Source organism: Passer domesticus, chromosome Z, assembly GCF_036417665.1.
Source record: "Passer domesticus isolate bPasDom1 chromosome Z, bPasDom1.hap1, whole genome shotgun sequence".
Lineage (NCBI taxonomy): Eukaryota > Metazoa > Chordata > Aves > Passeriformes > Passeridae > Passer > Passer domesticus.
This window is the reverse complement of record NC_087512.1, coordinates 45,160,551-45,188,010: the sequence shown is the minus strand read 5'-3', so window position 1 is coordinate 45,188,010 and position 27,460 is coordinate 45,160,551. Positions and strand designations below refer to the sequence as shown.

The 27,460-nt window shown below is 39.9% G+C and overlaps 1 protein-coding gene across 4 annotated transcripts in view; it reads right to left on the bottom strand.

Annotated features, from left to right (window-relative positions):
* NRG1 (neuregulin 1) overlaps positions 1-27,460 on the bottom strand; it is a 444,984-nt gene that overhangs the window by 274,724 nt on the left and 142,800 nt on the right. For 3 of the 4 annotated variants that reach the window (XM_064404531.1, XM_064404537.1, XM_064404539.1), the window contains exon 2: positions 9,228-9,302. The exons of the other annotated variant lie outside the window; for it this stretch is intronic. In XM_064404531.1, coding sequence (XP_064260601.1) covers positions 9,228-9,302 — 75 coding nt within the window. The remainder of the gene's footprint in view (positions 1-9,227; positions 9,303-27,460) is intronic. 4 annotated transcript variants of the gene reach the window in all.

The following is a 27,460-nucleotide window of genomic DNA, read 5'->3' as shown; positions in this document are numbered from 1 at the left end:
CACTAGGAAAGATTTTTCACATCCAGAAGCCAAAGGACAAATTTCCCAATGCACAAGAAGTGCAGAGTGCATACAGCCAACTCCACAGTTCTTTACATGTCTTGTAGAGTAGGAATGTCCCTATTGGTCAAATTTGCAGCAGGAGGATGTGAGGTGTGACAGAGCATGCATTTTGATATCAGTTCTGTGACAAGTGCACATAGGAAAGAATAACTCCAAACTGTACCAGTACAGGATGCAGGCTGAGGTGCTGAAAAGCAGCTCTGGTGAAAATGACCTGGGGGTCCTGGTGGACAACAAGCTGTCCATGAGCAACAGTATGCCCATATGGATCAGTGGGCCAGTGACATCCTGGAATGCATTAGGATGAGCATATGAGCAATTGTGGGAGTTGATCCTATCCCTCTGCTCAGCCCTAGTGAGGCACATCTGGAGTGTCCAGCTCTGGGCTTCTCAGTACAAGAGACACATGGAGCTGCTGGATAATTATAGGATTGGAGCATCTCTCTAAAGAAGAAAGGCAGGGGGACCTGGACTTGTTTAGCCTCAAGAAGGGATGACTGAGAGGGGACCTCATCAATACCTACACCTTTACAATATCTACCGAAGCACCAAGCAGTAGGACAACAGACAATGGGAAAATTATACAGCTGAAGCCCTGGAGCTGGGTAAGAGCTTTACTGTGCAGGTAACTGAGCAGGTTTCCAGGAGAGATTGTGGAGCCTGCCTCACTGGAGATTTTCAAGAACCTTCTGGATTCCATCCTGTACCATGGGCTCTAGAATGACCCTGCTTGAGCAGGGAGGTTGGATCAAATGACCCCCTGTCATTCCTTTGAACCTGACCCATTCTGTGATTCTGTGATTTGGTGGCTGGCAGTTCTGAGTTGCTCAATGAAGTCTGAGTGCAAAAATTCCACCAATTAAACCCACAGGCTATTATGGCTATGCCAAAACTTTAAGGCCAGGAGATTCATTGAACCCTTGCAATGATTAGCCATTAGACTGTGACTAAATCCTCATAGCACAAATTACAATCAGTACAAACAAGTGGAACCTCTTTAACAGCAAGCATCTGTTTTCAGTCTATTTTAATCACAGTATGTTCAGGTTTCCAAAGAATGGAAACTGAGGGCACAGCTATGTGGTCCAAATTTAAGAACAGATGCCAGCTGATGCCTGCTGGGCACAAACATGCTGGTCACCTTCAATATCAGAGAAGGAAATGAAACCCAATACAAAAGGCATTCACAGAAGACAAGTGATTTTTTTCTCTGTAAACAAAACAGAAACCATTGTGCATTAACTGGAAATAGGACAAGAAATTTTGGGGCTTGATTCCCTAGCTCATGTTAACGATTTTAAAACACGATAGAAACCTGGCAAACTTGACTTCTGCACTCACTCTGAACAAGACACAGTTCCATGTCACTCATGCTGGTGACAGGGTGACAGAACTTACTGCACTCATTTTACATTGAAGTCTCAACCTTCTGTAAAGCTATATCCTGGATTGCATGGGAGCTTGTTACTGTAGCTATGGCATGGCTTGTTGTCGGCCTCCCATCTCCAGGGTGTGTCCAAAAAGGGCAATGGAGCTGGTGTAGGGGCTGCAGCACAAGTCATATAAGGAGTGATTAAGGGAGCTGGAGGTGGTTAACCAGGAGAAAAGGAGCCTCAGGGCAGATCTTATTTCTCTCCACAGCTACTTGAAAGGAGATTGCAGTGAGGTAGAGTCTCTTCTCCAGGGTAATAAGGGACAGTACAAGAAATAGCCTCAAGCTGCACATTTTTGGCAACAGACAGTAATAGGAAGACAATGAGAGTCATCCTGTTGGGAAGGCAGTCCTATGAAACGTCACCAAGCATGGGACTTGAGTCTTTTCTATGTGTTGACATGTTCCAATAATAATAGAATCAGAATGGTTTGGGTTGGCAGGGACCCTTAAGATCACAGAATGGTTTAGGTTGGAAGGGAACTTAAAGATCATCTCATTCTAATCCCCTACCATGGGTCAGAACACTAGACCAGGTTTCTCAAAGACCTACAACATGGCCTTGAGCACCTTCAGGGATGCATTATCCCTAGCTTATCTGGACAACCTGTTTCTGTGCCTCACCAGCCTCACAGTAATGCCTACAATGAACTGAGTTGTTCTTGCTATCCTACCAGTATTGTGGACTAAACAACAAACAATGGAGTTTTGTGGTGTTGCATTTCAGAGCTAAATTTTCCATGTGTACAAGCCTTTCTCCACTTGACCCTTCCTAATACCATCCCTGTTTTGACTTTAATGACTGGTAAGGGTTGAGCTGAAATATCTGTCTATTCCTGAGCAAAGATGCTAACAGCCTCTTTCTTTCACCAATCCATTGATTTACCTGAAAACCATCCCTGTAGTTTTAACTAGTTTTTCAGCCAGTTCTTGCAGTTAAAGGAATGGGAGGAATGAAAAAAGAGAGGCATCAGGGAAGCATGGCTGAATGTTGGGGCAAGTACTGACCTCCTGGATTTTGGATGGCTTTAAATGATTGTGTATTCATAGGACAAACATGCAGAGGTGTTGAGCTAAGATTGAATTTGAAGGCATTGGACGAGTGTAATTGGATAATACCAGATGTTGGAGGAACAGCTTAAGAAGCATTTAAACATCTTGCATGTTCCACATACATGCTCCATCTCTGGCAGTGTTCAAGGCCAGGTTGCACAGAGCTCTGAGCCACCTACTAGTGCAAATGTTGGACCTAGATGGTCTTTCAGTTCCCTTACGATCAGGCCATTCTGTGATTCTATGATTCTGTGATTCTGTGTCCATTATTACGGACTGTCTGAGCTGACATGTGAAAGGTCTGACATGTGAAATGACCTGCACTGTGATTCCTTGCTCCTTCTCATATAAACCCCCTCACACTTCTTCACCTGTAAATCATAAAAGGAGGAAGACCAGTGTTTTCTTCTGTTGTGATCCCTTGTGTCCATTGATTTCTTCACTAAGGAGAAAGTCTGTTGCACAATATGTCCCAGCAGACCTGAATATGTATGCTTTATTTGCATTCCTAAAGATTCTTAAAGCAAACCCACCTGTCAGTTTCTACAACTTGCTTCTTCACAAGATGCACAGGTATTGCAAGTTGCTTTTCAACTTGCTAATAAACTTGGACACTGCTATTATGGCAGTACTGAACAGTTCAAACTCTACAGCTTGATCACTGACTGGGCTGGGAATTAAACCTATTCACTTGTTTTCGCTGCACTGTTGTTTATGACAATATTCAGGCTTTAAGCACAGTTAGCTCAACATGATACTCCTGCAACTGGCATTAAAAATTCAGTTTTCCTGACTCACCGAGAATCAGCATGATCAGAATACATTACTCATCAGCAGCTGGACACCTGAAAGGCTTAATTCAGAAAAAATGAGGATAGAGAAGTTCAAAAAAAGAAGCTAGATCAAATGATAGCTTGGATATGACCTGCTGTCATCTAAATCCTCTCAGACATTTCTCAGTTAGTTTTCTGTCTATAGCATGTTGCCTGTCTGACTGGTTAACTCATCTTGATAAATACTAGAATAATAAAGTACAATGTCTAACATCCTTTGCAGAATTTTCCTCATAATTATTACTTCTCTAGTTATTATTGCAATTCATGCAAATTACTAATGCTTCTTTGAATTTAACTAAACTCTTGGCTTCATGATCTTTCTTTTGCAGTGTATTCCACAGTTTCACATGTTGTGAAACTGGTATCTTTAATTTCTGTCTCTGTCTCTGAATTCTTATATTTTGAGGCAGAAATGTCTATTCCTTCATGTTTAGATCACTCTATTTTATATTCCTATCACCTCCTGTTTGTCCTATCAAAAAACAAAGAGTCAGATGCAAGAGCATCCACTAAATGAATACAATATCTGCATAAAGCAGGAAAAGTCAAAGGCTATTTTAACTTGATCTAAAAGTAAACCTCTGCAGTTTATGCCCTTCTCCTATATTCCGTCCAATTCCTGAGCATCCACACACTGCATGTCTAATATCTGCTATGGACAAATCTCTACCCTACTGAACACCTCAATCAAACCACTGGATTAATCTTTTATACTGGCTGAGGACATGTTTTATAGTAATTTATCGCCATGAGATTTTTCATAAAATTTGGATGAAGAGAATTTCTCCCTCTATTTTCATTGTCTTATATACTCTGCTCTTGAACTTAACCCTTTATTTTAGTTCAGCTTAATTCTGAGTGTTCACACATTAATTCTATATAATAAATGCATTTCAAAAATTAATTCAGATCCTATTGTCTGAATGTTTCCATGAAACAGGTTCCAGAATAGCTGTGAAATACATTATATCGCATATATAAAAAACGAGTAATTGGATGGTTTTATCTTTTTTATCTGTCATCCAGAAGCAATTATCAAAAATCCCAAACTCTGAACATTTCACAGTTTTAACACCTTGAAGTGTTGAAATATCAGGTTCTGCTCTTTCTGAACCTAATGAGTACTTCTTCCATGTCCCCCCATGTCAAGCAATAGTCATGTCTTACTGGGGCTCACCTGCAGCGGTACTGACACTGCTGAGACTCTTCTGACTTACTGGTCTCCTACCAAGTGCCGGCATGAGCTTTTATCTGATTTCTGCCATCCTCTGCCAGCTCCCCTCACCTGAAAAAGGAGGCTTCTTCTGGCGTTGTTTTAGTGTTATAGCTAAGGAACCTGAGGGATGGAATCCAGCAGTGGTGTGTGTCATCACCTCAGAAAGAGATCAGTGAGGTTACATCCCGGTCCTCTCACAAATTCACACCAAAGGTGTCAGTGTACATAAAACCCTACAAGCTTTAGGAACCTGTAACTGCAAATGCTTGATGTCCAGACATTCTCAAAAGCTGTTTCACATGCATCATTGACCCTCTCTCTCAGGAGCTGCTGTTTTTCTGCTGCTGGCAGATTTTGCCACCATGATATGTGCCAGACTGACATTCTTGTTGCAGCTCCCATTAACTGGAACAAAAACAATAATTTGAAATTGACAACTGTGATGAAATGAAATGTTTCCATAGGAAGCATGGGCAATTATTTCTGGCTAAAGCTAAAATCATGGGCAGGATGCTCCTGTGAAGACTTTTCATGTAATTTGTATCGTGATAGACATGATTAGGAGGTGGACAGAATCAAAGCATCACGGTGTATAAGTCAGAGCACAGAAAGGATAAGAGTTTAACTCTTGTAATAGCACAATCAGATGGCAGCAGTGCTGTTGGCAATATCGATTAATTTTCCCAATTTTCCCTATGAAATCTGGCAGCAGAGCTAGCAGTCATTAGTGGACTGCAGAAACACCTTGGCATGTCTCAGAAAGGCAACTAGTTTGGGTTTTAATGAATAGCCAAAGAAAAAGCTTCTAAGGGTATAGAGATAACAAGAAAAAAGCAGAAAATATTATAAATGGAATTATAATAGTTAATCTTGCTGATGTAATACTTATTCCCAAATCCACTAAAATAAACAGCAGACACCCAAGCAGCCTCAGTGGGTTTGGAATACAGATTTTAAGATGAAAAATACAAAAGCCAAGAAACCCATAATGCAACACAGTAGCTTGAAATTTCTTTCTTCTGTTTCAGATGTGGACAGTGGCTAGTGTCCCAGGAAAATTCTGTTTTTCACATCTGTGTCAGTTGGTATAAGAGCACATCTGCTATTACCTTTTCCCACAGATCCTGCCTCAGGTAATAATTAAGAGCTTATTGCGCACAGAAGGAATTTATAATGATCTCTCTATTTAGATTACTATCACTATAGAAAAATAAATACCCCAAAAACCACTTGGAACTAAAAATTCTGGTGTCCATCGAAACCAAATGGGAGCCCAGGGTTTGAAAATACACAGTAAAAGAGTATTAGATGTGATATCACAAGTCATTACATTAATGCAACAGTACTTTCTTTCCACTGAAATAGTCCAGAACTTTATCACAAAGTCACATCAAAGTTGCTGGCATTTAGCCTTTGGAGAATATCTACTTCTTTTCCAAACACTGGTGTAGACTTAACTGGATTGACAGCTTCAGGACCTGACCCATACAATTTAGCTACACAACAGGAACAGTGCTGTCAGAGTGAGATGCCTCTAGCTCTGATCCCCAGGACACCTCTGAAAGAACAGTTTTGTCTTTTTGCCCTTTAAAAAATTCAGTCAGGGTCAGTCTTATGGGGAGGAAGATTTCTGTACCTGTTTGAGATTGCCAGCTCAGTTTCTAGCCCTCTTTTCCTAATTCTTAGCTGCTCTACTTATATAGCAGATTTCACTTAAATTTAATGCCAAAAACCCATCACATCACATTCTTCTTCTGTCAGCTGCATGTTACCAGAAGACAACAATTATCTGGTGGTTTTGGGGGGGACAGCTTAATTCCAAAGAAGAAGGACTTTTTGCAGCTTAGGTGCTAGACCAAGTATCAGGCTATATGGAGTTTAATACACAGGATTTTGCTACTGAATTTACCACAGACAGTAGAATTTAAAAATGACACTGTTTGGAAGGTCATTCTGGAAGATATGTAGTCCAACTCCTACTCAAAGCATGGACTCCAGGTTCAACCAGCATGCTCTGAGCCTTTTATAGTGAAGTTTTGAGAATCTCCAAGAATGCTCAGCCTCTTTTTCTGTCTTCCTGGAGATCTCTTAGAGGGAGATTGTTATGGGCTTAGATGGCTTGAAGCCCTTCCTTTTTCTTGCCCTTTATTCTGTCCACCTACATAGACTATCTCTTCTTGTTTGTACAATGCTTGTCATTCAAAGGACAACACCCTTAATAATCATAACAACAAAGTCCTAAAAATATTTTTAGATGTTTTTGTGAATCTTCATTAATTGCTTAATTACAATAATTTCAACACTAAGCTGTGCAAGCCCAGTGTCCAACCAGGAGACTCAGAGAGGCTACAAACCAATTAATGAAGGTGAAAAAAAGACATGCATTGGCAAAGCATTTTGAACAGCCTTGATCAATATCTCACCTTCTTGGTATTACTAGGCTGTTGCTTTTCTTGTCTGAATTTTCCCCCCATAGAGTGCAGTCTCAAACTGTTTTTACTAGAGAGGAACCACAACAAACATTAACAAAATCGATCATTGTGCAAAGAAGAGCTTGAGATGTAATCACAATCCACCTTAAAGTTTGAATAAGTACTTTAACAAATTGAATAAGGAAAAAAAAAGCCAAAAATAGAGTGCTGCTCTAGACAAGTACCAGGTAAGATAAAAGGAAGAATAGGATAGTATATTGTATTTCAAACCTCTAAGTACCCAAGATCTGCTTTGAAACTAATTCTCCAAACTATGATGCTGTACTCATCTGAGGCTCTTGTCACTCTTTTTTTTTTTTTTTAACCACATAAAACCTGGTAGAAATGTAATCCCCCAGTTTTAGTTCATGTCCGCTCATTAACTGCTAAAGGTATTCTATGACAAGGGAAGCATCAGCATGAATTCTGCCCATACTCAGCCTCCCATCTTGGGAAGATTTTAAAATTTTTTAAAATCACTTCCACCTGGTAAGAATTCTAGCACAGATTCCTTAACTGAGTGCTGCATTTTAACAGTGAGTCTCCTGTTGATCTCAAGGCCCATGTCCATGTCCTTGCTGACACACAGAACTGCTCACAGGCTTGATACAGTTGACAAACCATCTAGTTTGATGCACTGCCCAGGATATCAACATTTCCAAACAATAGCTTACAGAAGTGGCCATCGGACTGCAGGAATTGTGGGACATAAACAAATCATCAGAAAACTATAAGGCAGGACAAACACAGTATGACTCAAGCATTTGCAATTAAAAAGTATGGTTTGAAGAAATTCTTTGCTTAAGAGTCACAAATCAGTGACACATTAGCCTATGTTGTGTCTTCCATTGATCACTGTGCAGCATAAAAAGATAATAAGCTAGAAACAGAATAAAGCATTATTTTTGATAACATTATTAGTCACTTTTACAGATTGTGAGCAAGATTTTTACTAATATATTCCAGTATATTCATAAAAAGTTGTATCTACATATATATATCAAAGATTTCAGTAGAAGCATGGAAAATGTTAGAACTCTGCTGAGGACAATGCATCTAGAAAAAACATGTTAATCCCTTCACTATACAATAGGTTGCTACTGCTTTATACTACCTTTCCATGAATGAGTTGATACAAATTTCATAGCTCTAATAGTCTTGAGCCAGTACTCTCTCAGTCCCTGACAGAGGACGTAACTTATCCTACTCTCTTTGAAGTGCAGAGGTACTAGAAACCTTTTCCTTTTTTTGCCTTCTGCTGTCCCCTGCATTTGCCATCACATCCTCTCAAATTTTGCAGCTGATAGAGTTGCCCACTTCTCCTTTAAATCACTATCTCCTTCCTCAGCTATCTTCTCTGTGATGCTGGGCCAAAGCTTATTAGGACCAGGAAAGTCACCAAGAGGAAAACATAGGAGAGGAGTATCTTCCAGGAACAGTGAAGAGCAAAGGTAATTTTTCGCTTGCTCTGTATAATGAATTTTTTCCCCCCTACTTCAATTCTATTAGGAATATCTTCACCCAACACACATGCCAGGAGCATGGGCCACTGGGGACTGGGATCACAAGTGCTGGATGACTTTATGTGCATGCATAATGAGAAAGAACTGTGCAAGGTCTTGTCTTCCCCCTTGCAGGTGCTCCCACAGAGAATCAAATTGACAGCAGCCAAATTACCTCAAGGACCTCAAAACTGAAAGCAAGATCTCTTCACCTGTCCTAACACAGATCAGTGCTCCTACACAAATCTGAGACTGGTAGCTCATTTCTAACTGTGAAAATAAGAATTCAATGAAGATCCTTGTTTGTGGCATGACTTTCAGCCTCTTCTCTAGTGAGTCGACGTGTCCTGAGCTTTCTTGGTGGACAGTTTCCTCTGAACAGCATCCAGCTCATAAAGTCTGTTCTGCTGGTAAAATTCCCTGGCACTGGCCCTCACTTATCAGAGTCTTTGTGTATTTCAGGAGAAGCTACATTTATTTAATGCTTTTTAGTAAGACATCAAAAACTTGCATGCTATTCCAAACCAGAGGGAGCTAGGGCTAACAAACCTATTCTCTCCCTGTTCTGGGAGCCCTCTGCAGAGTTCTCGCAGCTTCTACAAGCACGTAAACCAGTACTGCTTCAAAGAGTCCCCCAGTTGCAAAGTGACTTACAGTTGGAACTGGTGTTGACGTCCGTCTGTGTTGGTGCCAGGCTGTACTGAACTGGCCCTTCAGACGTGGCCCTTCCTGACAGTAAGAGAAAGAAGGAAGGGAAGGGGAAAAGATGGGACAAAAAGGGAATGTTTAGATAAACTCACCGAAGAGATATGCAGACCCCATCTCATGTTCTTTAACAAAATCTCTTGCTGTAAATTCTCCACCCGACCCCAACACACACACTTTTTATGCACACAAACATACCTCCCAGCCAAAATCTGGGGAAAATGGCTACCTCCATTTGCTTTGTCTGCATGTAAGCCCACTGGAAATTCATTTAACAGGGGTCATTAAAGAGGGTGGAGGACATGCAAACTGAAGAATGGATGATGCTATTGCACCAAGTGTGTGTGGGACTTCACTGACAGAACAGATCTTTGCAGATCAGACCCTTGCAGATCAGACTGTCAAGACTGAGTTTATCTTTCAGCATTTCTGTAAGGACAGATGCATGTTATAAGACCTGGATGTCAAACACGAGCGTGTCACACCTGGTGTCCTGTTCCAATAGACATTGTATGCAGCAGGAAAAAAAAAAGTACGTTTACAGGATTTCTTGTTATTAATAACTTTACTCTCAGAAAAGTGAAATCCTCTCTGGCATTTAGGTCAGCTAGGACTATGTTATTAACCTGACATGTGTCTCCTTTGCAGATTGCATCTGTGAATTTGCTATGGAGGGAATAGTTCCTGTCACAGAAGGTGCAAAGGTACAGGCATCATACAGCTCTGATGTTCTTTGTTCCAGACGTGCAGCTCCGTAAGTGAGGCACCAGAGGTGGACTGAGAGCCTCTCAGTTTGAAAGAATTTGAGTCCACATATTTTGACATTTGAGGTATTGCTCACTACACTTTCAATCTAATTCTCCACCTTTTGGTTCTTACTGCCTTCCCTGAAGTGTTAATGTAAGACCATTGGGTATCTATGTACTACATTGTGAGCAACTCAAGGAATCGGAAAGGGTCATGGAGTTTTTAACAAATAAAGTTTCTGTGCTGCTGCTGCTGCAGTATAGTGAAACCATGGCATTTGCTATGTAAACAGCAGAAGATTTTACCAGTGAGGAAGAAAGGAGCTTGGCATCTATTCTTCAGTCCAACTACTATGGCAACAGTAAGGGAATCTGAATACCATACCATAAATAAGCAACTCAACTTTATTGAGTTCTAATCTCCCTGGCTGATTAGTTCTCACAGAATCTGACTGGATCATATACTTCATTACTTGTTAGTAATGAAGATGGATGACAAAGGTGAGAGTAGGTTAAGGTTAGATATTAGGAAGTATTTTTGTACTTTAAGAGAGGCGAGACACTGAAACAGATTGCACCAAGAAGTTGGGCATCCCCCATCCCTGGAAGTATTTAAGGCCAGGCTCGATGGGATCCTGACCAAGCTGGTCTTGTGGTAGGTGTCCCTGCTCATGGCAGAGAAGTTGGATCCTCGTGATCTTTTTTAATTAACACTTCCAACACCAAACTTCCTTTGATTCTATGTAACAGCATTCATATTAGTTGTGGGATCTTTCAGAGAGGACATGTAGCATTAAGCCTCATTTGAGAAAGCTTTAGAATGCATACATAAGCATTGCAAACACTCATTATACTAATTGAAGAGCAGTTAATGCTGTTATTGTTGCCAGACTTTCACCCATTTATACAAATGCAGAGGAATAGTATTGAAGTTATCTGTGTCTTAAAAGTCCAAAGATTGAGGAGGAATTTCACTTTTATAATCGACCTTGCAGCAGAATCCCTAAAGCAAGATATAGAGCAACTTCACCAAATTCTGATGTGTTATGAAGTTTTAATTCACTATTCTTGAGTTACTTTGACTGAAGATCTCAGTTGCTTTGGAGCTTTTGTGTACTTATTAGTATGCTACTGTTTATTTATATGTCTGCCTGCAAAAACTTTTAACTAAAAATCACCAACATTACAAATGCATCCAGACTCTTCAGGATTGCTAAAATAATAACAACAGCAACAAAAAGGAGTTTGGTCATGAGCTCTTGTTTGCTTGCTGTTTTACATGTGACAAGAGCCCACATTCTCTCAATGTGAGGGAAGTGAGGTGATGAAACATTGGCCTGTTGTTTTTTCAAAGATCACATTTTATTCAGAAGTACTCTTTATTCAGTGCTATTTTCCTTGCTTTCCAAAACACCCTTCTCAAATGTATTAAAATGCATTATGCTACCCACCTAGGCTTCATTTGTTCCATGTTTTTCTAAGAAACCACTTATAAGGTGTTCTTATTGTTTATAAAGTTTTCCCCAGAACCTGCCCACCGCTATTCCAAGTCCTTTTGCTCTCCAGCCTCTATTTGGCCTGTTCATAACTTTTCTTAGCACAATAGCTTTGATTCCTCTAATTGCAATTACTTAACACTCATCCTTCACAGATGGTTTACGCTCTGCTTTTCTTGCCTTAGTTCCTTACAAAGGTATTGTAACTGTTCAACATTTTTCAATAACTCACTATTGCCCTAATGAAGTCTTTATTTCTTTAAACATTTTTACATGTTAACAGTGAAATGTCTCAAATAAAAAGCTTGTAGAAGCCTCTCCATCCAAATACTGGGATAACACATTTTGCCATCGTATCTTTCAGTGAGTCTCTTGAAGGTTTGGATCTTCAAAACAAGAAATAAGAAACCAAAAGTGGTGTTTTTTTCAAGATATAAACACATACGATATAATTTCAGTGCTGATGAAAAGTGCTTTTTACCAGTCCTTTGTCAACACTCTTCTTTTGACTTTGCTTTTTCCTTTCTTAATGGAAACTGTGAACTATTTCAGAAGTCCTGAAGCAAAGTTTGACATACTGAGATATGTTTATATGCCTACAAAAACACTTTGAATTAAAACTGAATTTATAATTTCTTAGTACACTTATTTACAGCTTAGCTTCTTTATACAAATGAAAAGTAGAGAACCACTGATCTATAGAAACAATGAAAAGTTCAGACAAAAAGAATAACAGCTTTTTTAATTGTGCATAAAATCCTGAAAACTTGATCCCTTTCTGCTCAGAATCCAAACTGTTAAAGCCATTAAACTTACATTTCTTTATGCTTTCATGCTTATGAAATGAAAGACCTTTGAGACAAGTTTAAAAACAGAAGGTTATCAGGGACCTACTACTCTCTTCATCAACCACATGGGAGGGAAAAGATGGAGACAGACTCTTCTCAGAGATGCACAGAGAAAGTGTGAGAGCCATCAGGTACAAGGTGCAACACTGGACACTTTTTTCCCCAGAGAGGAAGACTGCCACTGTAAGAAAGTCTTAGAGATGTCATGGATACTCCATTTCTGAAGCTATTTTAAAAAAACAGCTGGTGACTGTGTAGAGCACTAGTAGCTGGACTAGTACTGAGGCATAGGTCATTCCAACCTGCTAGTTTTATGGGTTGTGACAGAGGTATTTAGTAAGACTAAATGTCAGTATTTACCTGCCGCACATTTGAGAGAATAACCATTGACAGGTGCTTTCCATCAGCTAAAAAAAGTCAAATTTGGTCATCTGTTACATTTTCTGCCTGGTTTCACATGAAGTGCTTTTTATAATTCAACCAGAGATAGCTGGAGTGAACAGTGCAAAATGCAAGATAGAATCACAGGGAATCAAAGCAGCAAAAAAGATGCTGTGCTGGCAGAGATATAAAAGTCAAGATAAAGGACATATAGAGAAATTGCAGTCCCTAAAATCTTTCCATGAATAACCTCCTGCTCAAGAAATTAAACAGGAGTTACCTACTTCAATTTTTAAAAGATGGAAGCATAGTTTACACAGTGCCAGAGGAAGGTAAATCTGGCCCCTGAAAATTAGCAGATTAGCGTCCTGGAAATGTACATCCAGCAGAAGCAAGCTTCCTCAGCCCTCTCTGACAGTAAGCCAGAATTCAGCATTTCACCTTCAGCCTCCCAAATTTACACCATGGCCAAGAGAGCAGCCAGGGCAATACATGCATCAAGGATTTCCTTCCAGAACAGAAGCAAAGCCCTGTTGGAAACAAATACCATCAGCTGATTTCTTCTTACAAATTCTTTATCCACCAAGTGACCCATCCATAACACCCATGTTTCTTCAATGTAGAGACAAGGATACTTTGTGGAACAGAGCCAAATGCCTTGAACAGATCAAGGTAGATGGCATCAGTCACTCTCTTCTTATCCACTACTTCTGTAACCCCATCACAGAAGGCCACCAAATTTCTTAGGCATCATTTCTCTTTAGTGAAGACACTTCTGTCATCAGTCACATTCTTATTTTCTATATGTTTTAGCATAGTTCCTAGGAGGATCTGCTCCATAATCTTGCAAGACACAAAGCCAAGATAGCCAGCCTGTAGTTCTACAGGTCTTACTTTATTCTATTTTTAAAGATGGGTGTTATTTTTACAGTCAGTGGGAACTACACCAAATTGCCACAACTTCTCAAATATGATAGTGGCTTAGGCACTTTCTCCCACAGTTCCCTTTGGATTCATGGATGCATCTCATTAGAACCAATAGACTTACGCACCTTTAGGTTCTGAGCATCTCACCCTTTTCTATGATCCAATTAACCAGGTCTTTTGTTTCTTTCTGGAGAGGTCCATGTTTTTTCCTAATCTTCCTTTAATCACTGATGTATGTATGAAAGTTTTTCATGATTCCTTGAACAGCTTTAATTTAATATCAGGTCTTTAGCTTTCCTAACCTGATGCCTGGCTGCTCAGACAACATCTCTGCACTCCTCCCAAGCTACTGTCCTTGCTTCCAACCCTCTGTGTGCTTCCTTTTTGTGTTTGAGTTTGTCCAGTAACTCCTCATTCATCTGCATAGATCTCCTGCTGTTTCTACCTTACTTCCTCCTTACTGGAATGTATCACTCCTGAGCTTGGAGAAGGTGATCCTTGAATATCAACCAGCCTTCTATGGCCTCTCATCCCTTCAGGGAGTTATCCCATGGTACTCAACTAAGCAAATCCCTGAGGAGGCCAAAGTGTGCTCCTCTGAAGTCCAGCTTGCTGTGTGCCTTCAAATCCTTCCCTGAGGATTTGAAACTCCACATTTTATTGTTACTGCAGCCCAGGCTGCCCTTGGGCTTTTTACATCCCCTCCTCCCCTACTCCTTGTTGGTGAGAACAAATTTCAGCATAGCACCTTTCTTCGTATCACTTGGAGAAGAAAGGTATCATCAAGGCATTCCAGGAACCTCCTGGACTGCTTGTGCTCTTCATTGTTGTCCCTCGAAAAGATATTGACATGGCTGAAGCCCCCATGAGGACCAGGGCCTGTGAACAAAAGGCTGCTTCAATTTGTCTGTAGTGTGACTTATCCATGAAGTCTTCCTGGTTGGGTGGCCTGTAGCAGACCCCCACTATAATGTCATCTATCACATCCTGCAGTCAGAAAACAATGCACCAAGTCAGAGAAACTTTGCTGTTCCAGCTTGTCTTATGAGAAGTCAGAGAAACTTTGCTGTTCCAGCTTGCCTTATGAGAAGTCTCCAAAGCAGAGTGGATTTTGCGTCTTTTAGTTCTTTGTAGGTGTCACTGGATGGAACATTGTTGTGTTCATCTTGAAAATTAGAAACAAAAAGTATTGTCAAAAAAGTGGAATGGGATCAGATTCTTAGTTCACTTAAGGAACCACTGAGATAGACAGTTCCTGGTATTTGTCAGCCAGAGCTCAAAAAAGAGTTATTTGTTGACACTAGCCAGTCTACTTCTTATATGCTTTTTCTTTGGAGTTTATGTGTGTGGCCTAGTAAGGCTGTATGTGTGAAAGACTTCAAGGCGCACCAAAACTTAAGTATGTCCTGCAAGAGTTTTCTTCCTGAGAGGTATGAATTCAAAACAGACAGAGACTCTAGTGCCTGTGACATGTCTCTGATCCATCTTTACAAAGAGGTGTGAACTCCAGAAAATGTCACCCCTTCAGATTCAACAAAATAAGGCAGCTGAGGAATTATATGATGTTTAAGAAAAGATAAGCATTACAGGAAAATGAGCAGAGATAGTTTTTTAGTCAAATAATGAATGCTGACAAGCTTCTAAACACGTATCTCTGGCTCAGGAGTCCCACAGCCATTACTTTGCAAAAGTTCATGTAATGATTAAGAAGGAACAATAAGTCCTTGTCCTGTTCTTTATTTTGTTGTACAGGACACTTGGCCTAGTGGACACTGGTTTCATCTGTTATGACAGTTTCTGTGTGATTCCATAAGGCTTCTGGAGGTGATGATGTTTAGGATCAGGGCAACTACACTTAGTAATTTCAAAGAAGAAAAAGAAGCATATGGAATGGAAGTTAATTGACAGTCACCTGTTTTGGCATTCACCTGCAGAGACTGAGGCTTCAAGATATCCTGCTGATAATCACATCTTATCTTTGCTCTTACTTGGGGAATGGACACAAACAGTAATGTGCAATCATCAGGAGCTGTGAGAGAGGAAGACAGCATCTCTCAGCTGTCTGGAGAGATAGGAGTCAAGAAGCAGGAAGAAGCTTGCAGGAAGCTAAAGACTAACCCCAGTTTATTGATATAGCTTTGTTTGGGTCATGGTTGTGTGACAAGAAAATGAGACTGATTTCTAGAATAATGAAAAAAAGTCATGCAAAAACAGTGGCTTTGTTTAACAACAAAAGGATCAGCCTAGGGAATATTAATCAAACAGTGGCAAAGAATTTACAGAGTGGTTACTGTATGTAAGAAAAATAATTAATTTGAATGCACTTACCAAAACATTACTATAATTCTAGGACGGTTGAGCACAGTTTTTCAAAGTAACCAGTGACTGCACTCACTTTTGTGGTGGGAGACAGCCTGGGTTATTTACAGCTACGTTTGCACAGTGCTAAGACCACGCACTCTGAAGACTCTCCCACACTCTTTTAAATTCTTTCTAAAAGCACGCTTGAAAACAGAGAAACCTGAATTCACAGCCCACTTGAAAAAAGTGGCTTAGACATCCTTCAAGTCTTGCTTTTCTACAGATTCCTACATCCCAACCACCATCTGTGCTTTCAAAACAGCTACTGTCTGTCCTCAAAAACCCCCACCAGCTATTCCCTCATCACACCCCTGCCACTTCTCTCCATACCCATCTTCCATTGCACTGAAGCAATTACAGTTACTTCTGCTCATAATCCCTTCTCCTTGACCAGTAATGTACATCCCCACTACAAAGCAACCTTCCTCCAGTAATGTTGAATACACTGGGCTGAAGCATCAGACTAATTTCTTATCAAGTGCCCCACTCTGAAAACAGAGAACAGTCTTTGTGAAGGAGAGTAGTGGTTGGGTTATACCTGCATGGTCCAAGCAAGACAACACTGAGGGTCATTCTCCCCCTGTAACCATGTCAGAAAAAAATCAGTGTTCTTCTTCTCTGTTTAGCATGAAATTTCTCAAATGTTTAATGAAAAGCTTTGCTTTCACATCACTTTTTAAGCTTTAACCACAAAACTAAAATCTAATATATTCTCTGGATATTCTTACACACATGCATATTGCAAATGAATCCCAGCTTTGCTCTAAGAATGAAGTTTATGTGGCTCCCTCTGTTATAGTTATGTATCAGGTGGAAATTAGGAATTTGAAGTTATGAAACTAATTGGAAATGGACACTTGAATGGGATGATTTCTAGTATAACATTTTTACATTACTATTTTTCAATCTATCCATTTTAACACTACATACGGCTATCAAAATCTCCAGGGCCAACTAAATTCTGCCCATACTTTTTTCTTAATCCTTTCCCATTTTTATTTGTCTCACACAATTTACCTGCTGTGTTTACTTGCTCATATAATGAATAAAGTTATTATCATTCAGTACAAATTACAAAAAATTGAACTAATTTCAGCCTCTAAATTATTCAAAGACCAGATAAAACAGAGGCACATATTCTATCTCAGTTGCTTCCTGCATTGTCAAACTAGGTTTCAAAAAACTGGGAAAAAGGTCTTGTTTTCATGGACAGGGTATGAAAACCAACATCAAGTTACATATTTTTATAAAAAGTGCTTTTTGCAAGATTTTTTTCTCATTTTAATTGCAAACTAGTGCTAAACTGTTCACGTTTTATGGCTGAAAACCCTCTTAGAACAGCTGTGCTGCTTGGGAAGGTCAGCTGGGCATTTCAAGTATCACGATGTACGATTCAATACAACTCTATCTGCAGTCCGGACAGCCTAAATTACAACATAAAGTGAGGCAAAAGTGTCTAGGAACACAAGATAACTCCAGTGATGTGCATTTTTTGCCAGTGCTATCATGGCTTATATGCTGCTGAGTAGTTTTTGAAAACTTTTCTTTGCCTGGCTACAATCTGGTCAGAGCTCAAAGCAGCTGTACCTGCACAGGCAGCAGGCAGCACCACTCATTTTGCTGGATGCATTTCCAGCCCATTTTTATACAGCTTCTTAGCTTATAAAGAGGGGAGCCGAGCAGCTACTAAAATCAGAAAAAAAAGGAAAGCTGAAAGAACCAGTTTTTGTCAGTGTGTCGTCACTGCTGAACTCAAATTACTTCAGAACAACAGGCAGCTAAAAACTAAATCAGCTGTTATCAAACTGGGACACAATCAAAGTCAGTACACTACATATAGCACCAATCCTGATGGATTGTGTATGGAGCTTGTGTAGCTCCATAAACTCTACCATAAAAGCAGGGAAATGTGTGTGGCTGGTATATGTTCCTCAGAAGCTTCTACACATGGGAGTATTTTTAAAGGCCTTTAGACTGGTCAGAGTGTTTAACATTGTTAGATATGCAAGGATGAAGCATGAGTTAGAACTGACAGTCAGACTTAGTGTTTTAATCAAATTAGTATTATAAAAATAGCCCAGAAATCCATAAGAAAAGGATTATGGCATTTCAAATAACCTGAGATACTTCCTATGATGTAGTAAGTGTCATTCATTCTCTTTTCACCTATACCAAAGCTACCAAGCATGCCAAGATAATTCACATTTTGCTGTGATACGTAAATAACACTTCCCTATCAGGGGAAGTGTTCATAGTTTGTAAATGTTAATTAATTAATTTCCAGCACTCTCTGAGAGATAAGAAAGAAGGTGTCAGTATACCAGTTATCTCAAAGATCAAAAGCTTTAAGGCAGCTGATGTTTGGGATGAGAAGAGCATAGCCCAGGGAGTTCCTCTTCTCTGTCCCTTATACTGATAATTTGCTGCATTTTCCAAATTTGCCAATGCGTGGATGGAAAAGACCTTTTTCCTGGGAGGGCTCCAAGCTCTCCCTAAAGCTTCCCTTCACCAGAGCCAAACTCCTCTACCAGGCAACAGCAGAATTTGCGTAGCTGATTGAAAGTGTAGGTTCAAAAATGAGCAAAGAGCTGAGTAAACATCCTCTCACAGGCACAGGTTCAGAGTTTGGCCTCACCAAGCAGCAGCAGAGGCAGAACGGAAGAAAAATCATGCAGATGTAGAAGTGATACCTGATACCAAGCAGTGATAGCATTTTGCCATGATTAGTGGGAGTGCAGTATGCAGCAAATTTGTTTTCACTTGGAGTCAGAGCAAAGTCTGGGTATCTTCCCAGCAAACTTATTCCATGTGCACCATCAGTTGTGACCTGAATAAAGACAGAGCAATAATTCCTGTAGTTCTGGATTTGCTGAATGAAGTGAGGAGGGTGTGACACTGCAGGGATTGAACGGGATAATCAGAAGTTTGGGGTTTTTTTCCAGCTGTAGGATGGATGCATTTTAGACACTTGGTTTCAAAGGCAGGCGGGTGTGTGAATTAAATTGCACACATGCTTGTTTTATCTGGTGACTGTTTGCTAGGAAGAAAGAAGTAATTTAAAATAAAGTTTGAAATATTTAGCTGGTTGGATTAAGTATCTCAGAGCTCCAGTGATGCAGTCATGGACTGCTCTGAATAATTCCTCCTGATCCTGGATCTCAAATCCTCCCATGCATAGAAAGCAAGGCACTGCTGTAGCTCTGCTTGCTTTTTTGTCTTCATCTAACACAGGCTTTACTTCACTGTCAAAACAGTGAAACCTCTCAGGAGAAAGGCAGATCCAGACTGAGCAAGCTGCTTTGTCTCTGCTTACTTTCTTTCCCCAACACTCTTCTGTGTGTGAAGGAAGCGAACAAAGGCCTTTTCCTACACATATCTTGTCCCCAAGTGTAAGCTAATACACACCGTGGGTCTGACAACATCTGACCACAGTAAGGCATGAAATCTTTGCCCTTTTCTTGGTTATAATTCTTGGAAATCTTCATTGCAAGCAGCAGATAACGAGTGTCATGGAAATAAACACATTGTCTGAATAGCCTTTGACTCAGAGAGTTTCAGCAACTTCTCCAAATTATGTTAGCATTAGTAACCTCTAGATCAACTTTTAACTTTTCTTCTTGCCCCAATAAAAAGAACCAGAGATTAGAGCCATCTCTAAGCCTTATGTAGACTTCAAAATAAAATACGCTGATTTCTTAGTAGTGCATTCATATAATGAAGTCCAAATGGAAAACTTTGAACAGGGGTATTTGCATTCCTGGTTTTAGTTTTAAAAACATTGCCCTACATATAAAAAGATTAAAAGGCTTTAGGAATGGGATATGTGATGCAGATAGCTACATCAATTTCCAATATCTGCACAGGCAAACATTCATTAACATGTTTTGGTGAACATTTGAGGCTGAAGTTATGCTCCCAGTTTTGGGCATTTTTCTGGTGTTATGAACAAACCTCTCTGTACCTTGACACTTAAAACAGGCACAAAGACTGACAAAAGAAGACAACTGTTCTGCTTCTTTCTTGTGAGAGCAAGCAGAGTTTATTCCCTGACTTAAGTGGGTTCCTAGGGTTAGATAGGATGATTTATAGTGGTGCGTTGACCCTGTCTGGATGCCAGGTACCCACAAAATCTGCTCTATCACCTCCCTCTGTAACTGGATGGGGGAGAGAAAACGTAACAAAAAGTTCATGAACTGGGATAAGGACAAGGATAAGATCAATTTTTGAATCCCATCATGGACAAAACAGATTCAACTTGGGGATATTAACTGAATTTATAACTAACTAAAATTAGAGCAAGATAATGACAAGTAAAACAAATTTCAAAACCACCTTCCCCCCACCTTTCCCTCCTCCCCAGCTCTACCTTCTTCTCCAGCAGTGCGGGGAGACAGGGAATGGGGATTATGGTCAGTCAGTTCATCATACCCTGTTTCTCCCACTGCTCAGGGAGAGGAGTCATTCCCCTGCTCCAGCATAGGGTCCCTCACACAGGAAACAGGGACTCGTCTCATGAATCCCTGTTCTCCAGGAACTTCTCCAGCATGAGTCCTTCCCAAGGGCTACAGTTCTTCACGAACTGCTGTGCGTCTCTTTTCACAAGGTGCAGTTCTTTTAGAACAGCTTGGTCCACTGTGGGTCCTTGACAGGGTCACAAGTCCTACTAGAAACCTGCTCCAGAATGGGCTCTTCTCTCCATGGCTCTGCAGGTCACTGCCAGCACCCTGCCCCAGCCCAGGCCTCCACAGGGTTACAGCCTCCTCTCAGGCATCCACCTGCTCCAGCCTGGGGCTCCTCCATGGGCTGTGGGGGGATCTCAGCATCTCCATGGACCTCCATGGGCTGCAGAGGCACAGCTGCTTCACTGTGGTCTGCACCAGGGGCTGCAGGGGAATCCCAGCTCTGACACTGGAGGCACCACGTGTCCCTCTTCCTGCACTGGCCTTTGTATCTGCAGAGTTGTTCCTCTCATATACTTGCACTTCTTTGAGCATAATTACATTTGCACAATACATTTTTTCCCTTCTAAAATATGTTATCACAGAGGCATTACTACCTCTCTGACTGTCTTGGCCTTGGCCATCAGTGAGTCCATCTTGGAGCTGTCCTACACTGGAAAGACTGTTTGCTTTCACTGCTTCTGTAACAGTGCAGTACCCAACCCACTTTTGCTTTGCATGAAGTGTTTAAAAAGACAAAGTTGTATTGAATTTGTATCTTAAAATTCCGGGTTTCTATAGAAACTATATCTTTAGAAAGCAAATTAGGAAGCTTCCAGAAAACATCCTGCCAGGTACAGCAATAATCCTTAGAAGATGTCATCTGTTTTTCTTATTCTCTTCATCAATGTGTTCAGTTCTCTTTTTTATTTTTATCTACAAACTTGTTTTACGCATGTCTTTGCAAACAATATCAGACCCTGTATCTGACCACTTAGGTATTTAATCCTTAAAATAAAGTAGTTCTTTGAGTTCCATGAACAGTGACCTAAGTTTAGACCTCAATCAACTAAAAACTGAAGGATGCTTTGTATACTAACATAAAGAAAATAATAAAAATAAGGAAAGGTACCAGTTAATACACAAAGGCTTTCTGATCTTAGAGATGAAAGGGCCATTGCACACTGGAGGGCCAAAACTCGCAGCTTTCCATCTGAGATGGGAATTGCACTTCAAGGGCTTGCCTCTCTGACCAGCAGTACTTTTTCAGTGGTTTTACTGCAAGGCTGTTTTGCATTGTAGTCATTGCAGTCAGTGTGGGATGGTACACAGCCAGTTGGGCATCAGGAGAAACTCCTCCATTCATCCGAAAAGCACTCATACAGCTAATATTCCCTTAGAAAGATATCCCTAGGTAACAATAAATATTTTATCTGCAATAAAATTTATCACCTGCTTTTCTCAGGAGGCTGTTCAAGCACCAAATAGATAGCTTTGAGCTATCTATTAATGATGATAAATGATGTGTTTCATTTCCTTGCTTTACGAATGATGGGATCAAACCGTACATTATAGGCTACAGAAGCAGCTATGCTGATTCACCTCAACTCTGCAGATAGTTTAGACTGTATAAGAAAGCACTTCATTCTGGGGCATAGCTCTCACTAAACACTTGTGTTATGGGAACTACTGTATTCTGCATAAGGCAGGCAGCTATCAAATACCCAGTCCAAAAGAAAAATCCACCCTCTTGGTTTTTACAATCTATTAAGTATCTGCAAGTCCCAAGTTTAGCATTTCTGCAGTGAAAAAGATACTTCATTGAAGTGCAGAAATTACAAATTTCTTTCTGTATGGATTTGAACACTCTATTAGATCATGTGCCAAACGTGTACTCTCTAGAGTTGGTCGTCATAACTCCTCCTGCTTGAATCACAAAGTTTGATAAAGGCTGACACTAATACCTTAGTCCTTCCACACTAGTTCCCAGATGTCCATTTTGATAAAACATGGAGAAATTCAAAGATTTGGAGATCAGAGTCCTGCTGCAAATTTTACTTTCATCAAGAGTCTTAAAAGTTACTTGGGAGACAAAGGCATGGTACTAAAACTTTCTGACTGAAGTACCCACCTACACATAACCTTTGATTCTTCATTTTCTTAGGAAATCAGAGTAAAGAAGCATGCTTATAATATTCATATTTACTGAAGAGGGATATTTAAAATTTGCATAGCCTGTTCCCAATTTAGTGTAATCTTTGCAGTTTGCAGACAATCTCAGCTGAGAATGTACCCTTTCCTCAACTCTTTTACCTCCTGTCTAACACTGACTGTTAAATGAAGGACAACTCAGTAGAAAATGAAGAAGTTTGGGATATGCTGTCTGGCAGCTAATACATATATATATATATATGTGTGTGTGTGTGTGTGTTTATATATATATAAAACTTAATTTCATTTGCAGAGTTTTTTTCACTGCAGCCTCCCCTACAGACTCTATGCCATTTACTGTAGCTCAGCTCATCTGTCATTAATTCACTTCACTGTGACAATAATACTACATCACTCTTGCTCTGTGGGCTGCCAGGTACTGGCTCTGTGAATGGGCAGGCATTTCCTAACAGACCAATATCAGCCAAATACTGAAGATGCAAACCTGTGAAAAAAAAACAGCTGGTTCAGCAGCAAGGAAAGCTTCATCTCTGAAGTACCAAATGAGATCAGGTAGATTCTTCCAGACTAGGTATCAGGTGGGCTGTGAGAAGGCTTCTTAGGCTTTGGATTGGAAGGAATAAGGACAGAGCAGTTACAGGAAGAAAACCTTGGAGAACCATACTGCCAAGACTGGTGCACTGTGTTAGTTGATCCAAGCCCGTGGAAATTCAAAAAACCTGCTATTAGCTGCCGGTCAGACCCACTTGGACATGCCCGCAAGACCCAAGCATTGTGCCAGCCAATTGCTCTACCATGGGTGTGAGTAGAACAGAGCAATACTGAAATTCAGAATAGTTACCTTGGGCTTTGATGGTTGCAGGGAGAGATGGACTTTAAGTGCATTTAAACACACACATCCCCTTAATCCTTCTGCTTGGCTTTGATTTCTGTTAATTAGTCTTTGAGGGTCTGAAATTACACACAACTGACCTGCAGAAGACAGGTAGGCAATAAAAAGTTTATGGAACTAACTTCTGATTAAAGGTCTTGCATAATCCAGTTATTGAGACAGGTTGGGAAAATGGCAAGGGATAAATAAGGAAGTGGAAAAAATTAGAAATATGTAATTTCAATTTTTTTCACTGTAGAGCCTAAAATGATAAAATCCAGAGACCTCAGGCATGAGGTAATTTTCTCCAGCATCCTACTTTCTAAAAATATCTTCTAGCTCTCTTCTTTCTCCCTCCATTTAAAGAGACTGATGTCAGAGCCTTCAGTTATGTCAACAACTGCTCTGCCTCTGTTTTGCTTTACTTTCCTACCTGTGACAGCAGATGCCACAGCTCTGCAAAAAGCAGTCACAGAACTTCCCCTGGGGTGTGTGTGAGGGAGGGCACCAAGGAAGGAACTCCACAATACTGCAGTCAGACAGAAGAAAAAAAAGCAGAAGAGAAACCCTGACCATACATTCACATCTTCCATGCTACAAAACATACAATTTGTGGGACATTCTCCAAGACTACCAAGTCTGAAAGAAGAGGTAATGTAAATAAGGCTGATCCTTTCTGGGGACTGTGGAATAGGTTGAAGAATCTTCAGGGACCCCTTTTTTCATTATGCACCTGTTACTTCTGTGTGAATATTTACGTTTCATGGTCAAGTAGCAGTAATTTTATTTATGAAATACTGTGCATTCACCAGTGTCTCTCGCGAGATGTTTTAGAGAAGACTGTCAGCACTGCCCTCAGCAAAATACAGTGATGAAGAAGTACCTCACAAACAAGGTGTAACTACTAGGCATCTCATATGTTTACCTGTAAGGTGTTAGTAGGACATTGAGGTAAAAATTTAAACTGAAACTTAAAGATTAATAATGAAATGCTGAAATGTGGAACATGTGATTGCCTAATTTTACGTACAACTTTTGAAATCTCCATTTAAATATATTCTGGGGCTGGCCAATCTCAATAGCAAGTGTCTTTTCACTCATCCAGTGAACACAAATTTTCTATGTGTGTTGCTTCCTAAAAGAAGAGGAAACTCTGGTGGATCTATGTCTGGAAAACATAAAGAGAAAAGCCCCTCTCGAAGATTTTGGAGAAGGACTATGATAGGTAAGATTGGTAAAAATAATAAACATTTTATCAGAAATATACTAACAGGATTCCTTTGTCATTTGGCAAGTCATCACATATGGCTTTTTATCCTCTCATAACTACTAATCAAAAGACAAAGCCCATGTCATTATCCTTATTTTACATGGGCTTTGGCTGGAAAGGGATCTTTCTGGTTGGTTTTTTTAACAAATAAAATTTTAAAAGGTAAATAGCAATTACACTGGCCCTAGCACTGAGGACAGTGTAAGATTGTAAAATTTTAAATCTGTTCAAACACCATTTGTACACCTGCAAAGCCAAGGTGGACCCACTTGTTCTTACATGCAGCCATAAAAGTATAAGTAGTAATCAATTAATTGATATCTAGAAGATGGCTGCAACCGGAAGATTTCATATCTAAATGTCTTGTTCCTGTGCACCACAGGTGAGGTCTTTCTGCATACCACAGTTCAATGTGTTTGAATTTCTCCTCAGAAGTAACTTCTAACTCACAGAAAATGGGATTGAACACATTCATGAATAGTTACGTACATCCTTCCAAAAATTCTGCCTCTAGGCTCCTTTACAAAGACTGGAGGAGGAATGCCTCATTCAAAATGCAGACTCTGCTCTTCACAGGTGGTAAGCCTGTGGGACTGGGCTGTACCTCTCTGGGTGTCACATCCATCAGCTCCTGGAAGGCTTCACAAGGGCAAAGGCAAGCTCTCCCTTGTGAAGGAATCAATACCAGCACCATTAATACAACAAAAGGCTCTCCTACAGCAAGAAAAAGAGTATGGCTCCAAGCAACCTTCAACTACAAATTTAATTGGTAACTTTCATACTTTTTAATTGTGTTCATACTAGAAACTCCAAACACTTGATGATGTCTAGAGTGCGAGAAAAGCAGGCCTCAGGAAAAAAAAAAAATTAAAGTACAGATTAAAATTTAGTATATGACAAAATAACTGTAAGTGCTTCTCCTCTCAACATGCTGTTGCCCAGTGTGTAACTACATTGACTTTCAATGCAGTAACTCTATGAGTAAGGTCTGACTGCAAGGACAAAATTACTGCAAAGAAAAATAGTGAATACATGGTGAACACACGCCTTTGACATCCTTTTCTAATACCAAGGCCACCTGATGAAGTGGGAAGGAGAAACTTTGAAGGAGGTATTCTCTATCTGTTTTGAGAAAGGCATAAGAGGAATAAAAGCAAATTTAAGAAATGCCACAAGAGTAAATTGACCAATGACTGAGTTTCAGCACTGAGCAAGAGCAGGAAAGGCTGCATCTCTATCACTAAAAGACTTTTGTTTTAAGTGCCATCTCCTACTGTCCTAGCCCCTGATTTCACAAAAGATGATGTGCTATGCTACTGCATAACCAAAAATAACTACTGTCAGTTAACTGATTGAATTAATTGGTTTTGTAGAATGTTTCTTTCCAAACAAAATGCTGTAAAGTAAATGAAAAATATTGGACATTTGGCAGGACTGCTTGGAAATTTATACATATCGTGACTATTGACAATTCTTCATTTTATACTTAATAGATCTAAATAATTTATATCTCAATTCTCACCTGTTGCAGCTGACTTTGAAGACATCCTATTGTAGTAGAAAAAATTCTCTGAGAAATAAGCAATACCTAGTATCTAATTCCCTACTGAAAATCTGTATGAACTCTCCCAGCTCTTTCACAAGAAAGGTCTAGTTTATTTTTGCCACATTTAAAGAAATAATCATCTTCAATTTATTAATGGACAGGAAACAGTACCAAAATAATCATAAGAATTACATAAAGTATTTCCTTGGTTGCTTTTTAAATGAACCTGTTTTGATCCATATTTTATCAAGGCATGGGAATTAATAGGTAAAATTGCAATGGGTCTAAGACACCTAACAATCATAAACATAGTTCTTTGCAAATAAATAGATGGTTCAGCAGCAAAGACAAAGAGTGTAAAAATAGATACATTGCAAACTCATAATTACATGAAAGCAAGAGATGGCAGTCAGAAGTACTGTAGCTTTAACTGGCATATCTGCCGATAGCAAGCACACAAAAATGTAAATACCAACATGGATCGTAAAGCTGTTCTTGTTTTATCTCACTCAGTGACATGGTGCTGAAAAAATATTTTGCTGTAGAGACTGTAACAGGAGTTGTTTAGACTCAATGTAGGGTGCCTCTTTGATCTAAAAGTTCCTTTTGTCAATGAGAATTTTATTGTAAAGAGATGTGCTTCTTTTCCTAGGATGTCATTCACTTTGTGTCGAAAGTGTAAACTCTGTTTCATCTCACTAACTGCAGAATATTGTTCTTGACAAAAATTCAATACATTCCCACTAAGGGCAAAAGGATAATTACTGAACAAAAGAAGGAAGAAAGCAAATGTTTTAGTTGCCCACTCCAATAGGTGCATGTCCTTCTCTCATGCATTCCTGAATTTGTGCCAAACAAGCCTGATGATATCTCACTGATCTGCTTTTAGGCATTTCAGCAGCATTCAAGAAACACTGCTATTTTTTTTCCCACCAGTATTTTTCCTCTGTTCTTTAATTTCAGTGTGTTTTCAGAGCTCCCCAACCACAAGCATCTGAGCATGGGGTGTCATACATCACTCTTAGGGCGTCAGAGGAGGAAGGGCGTGTCTTATTCTGCACCTGTGCAACGTTATTCCAGTTTCAGAGTTATGTGAGGCTCCCAGTCACCACTGAACCACTATAA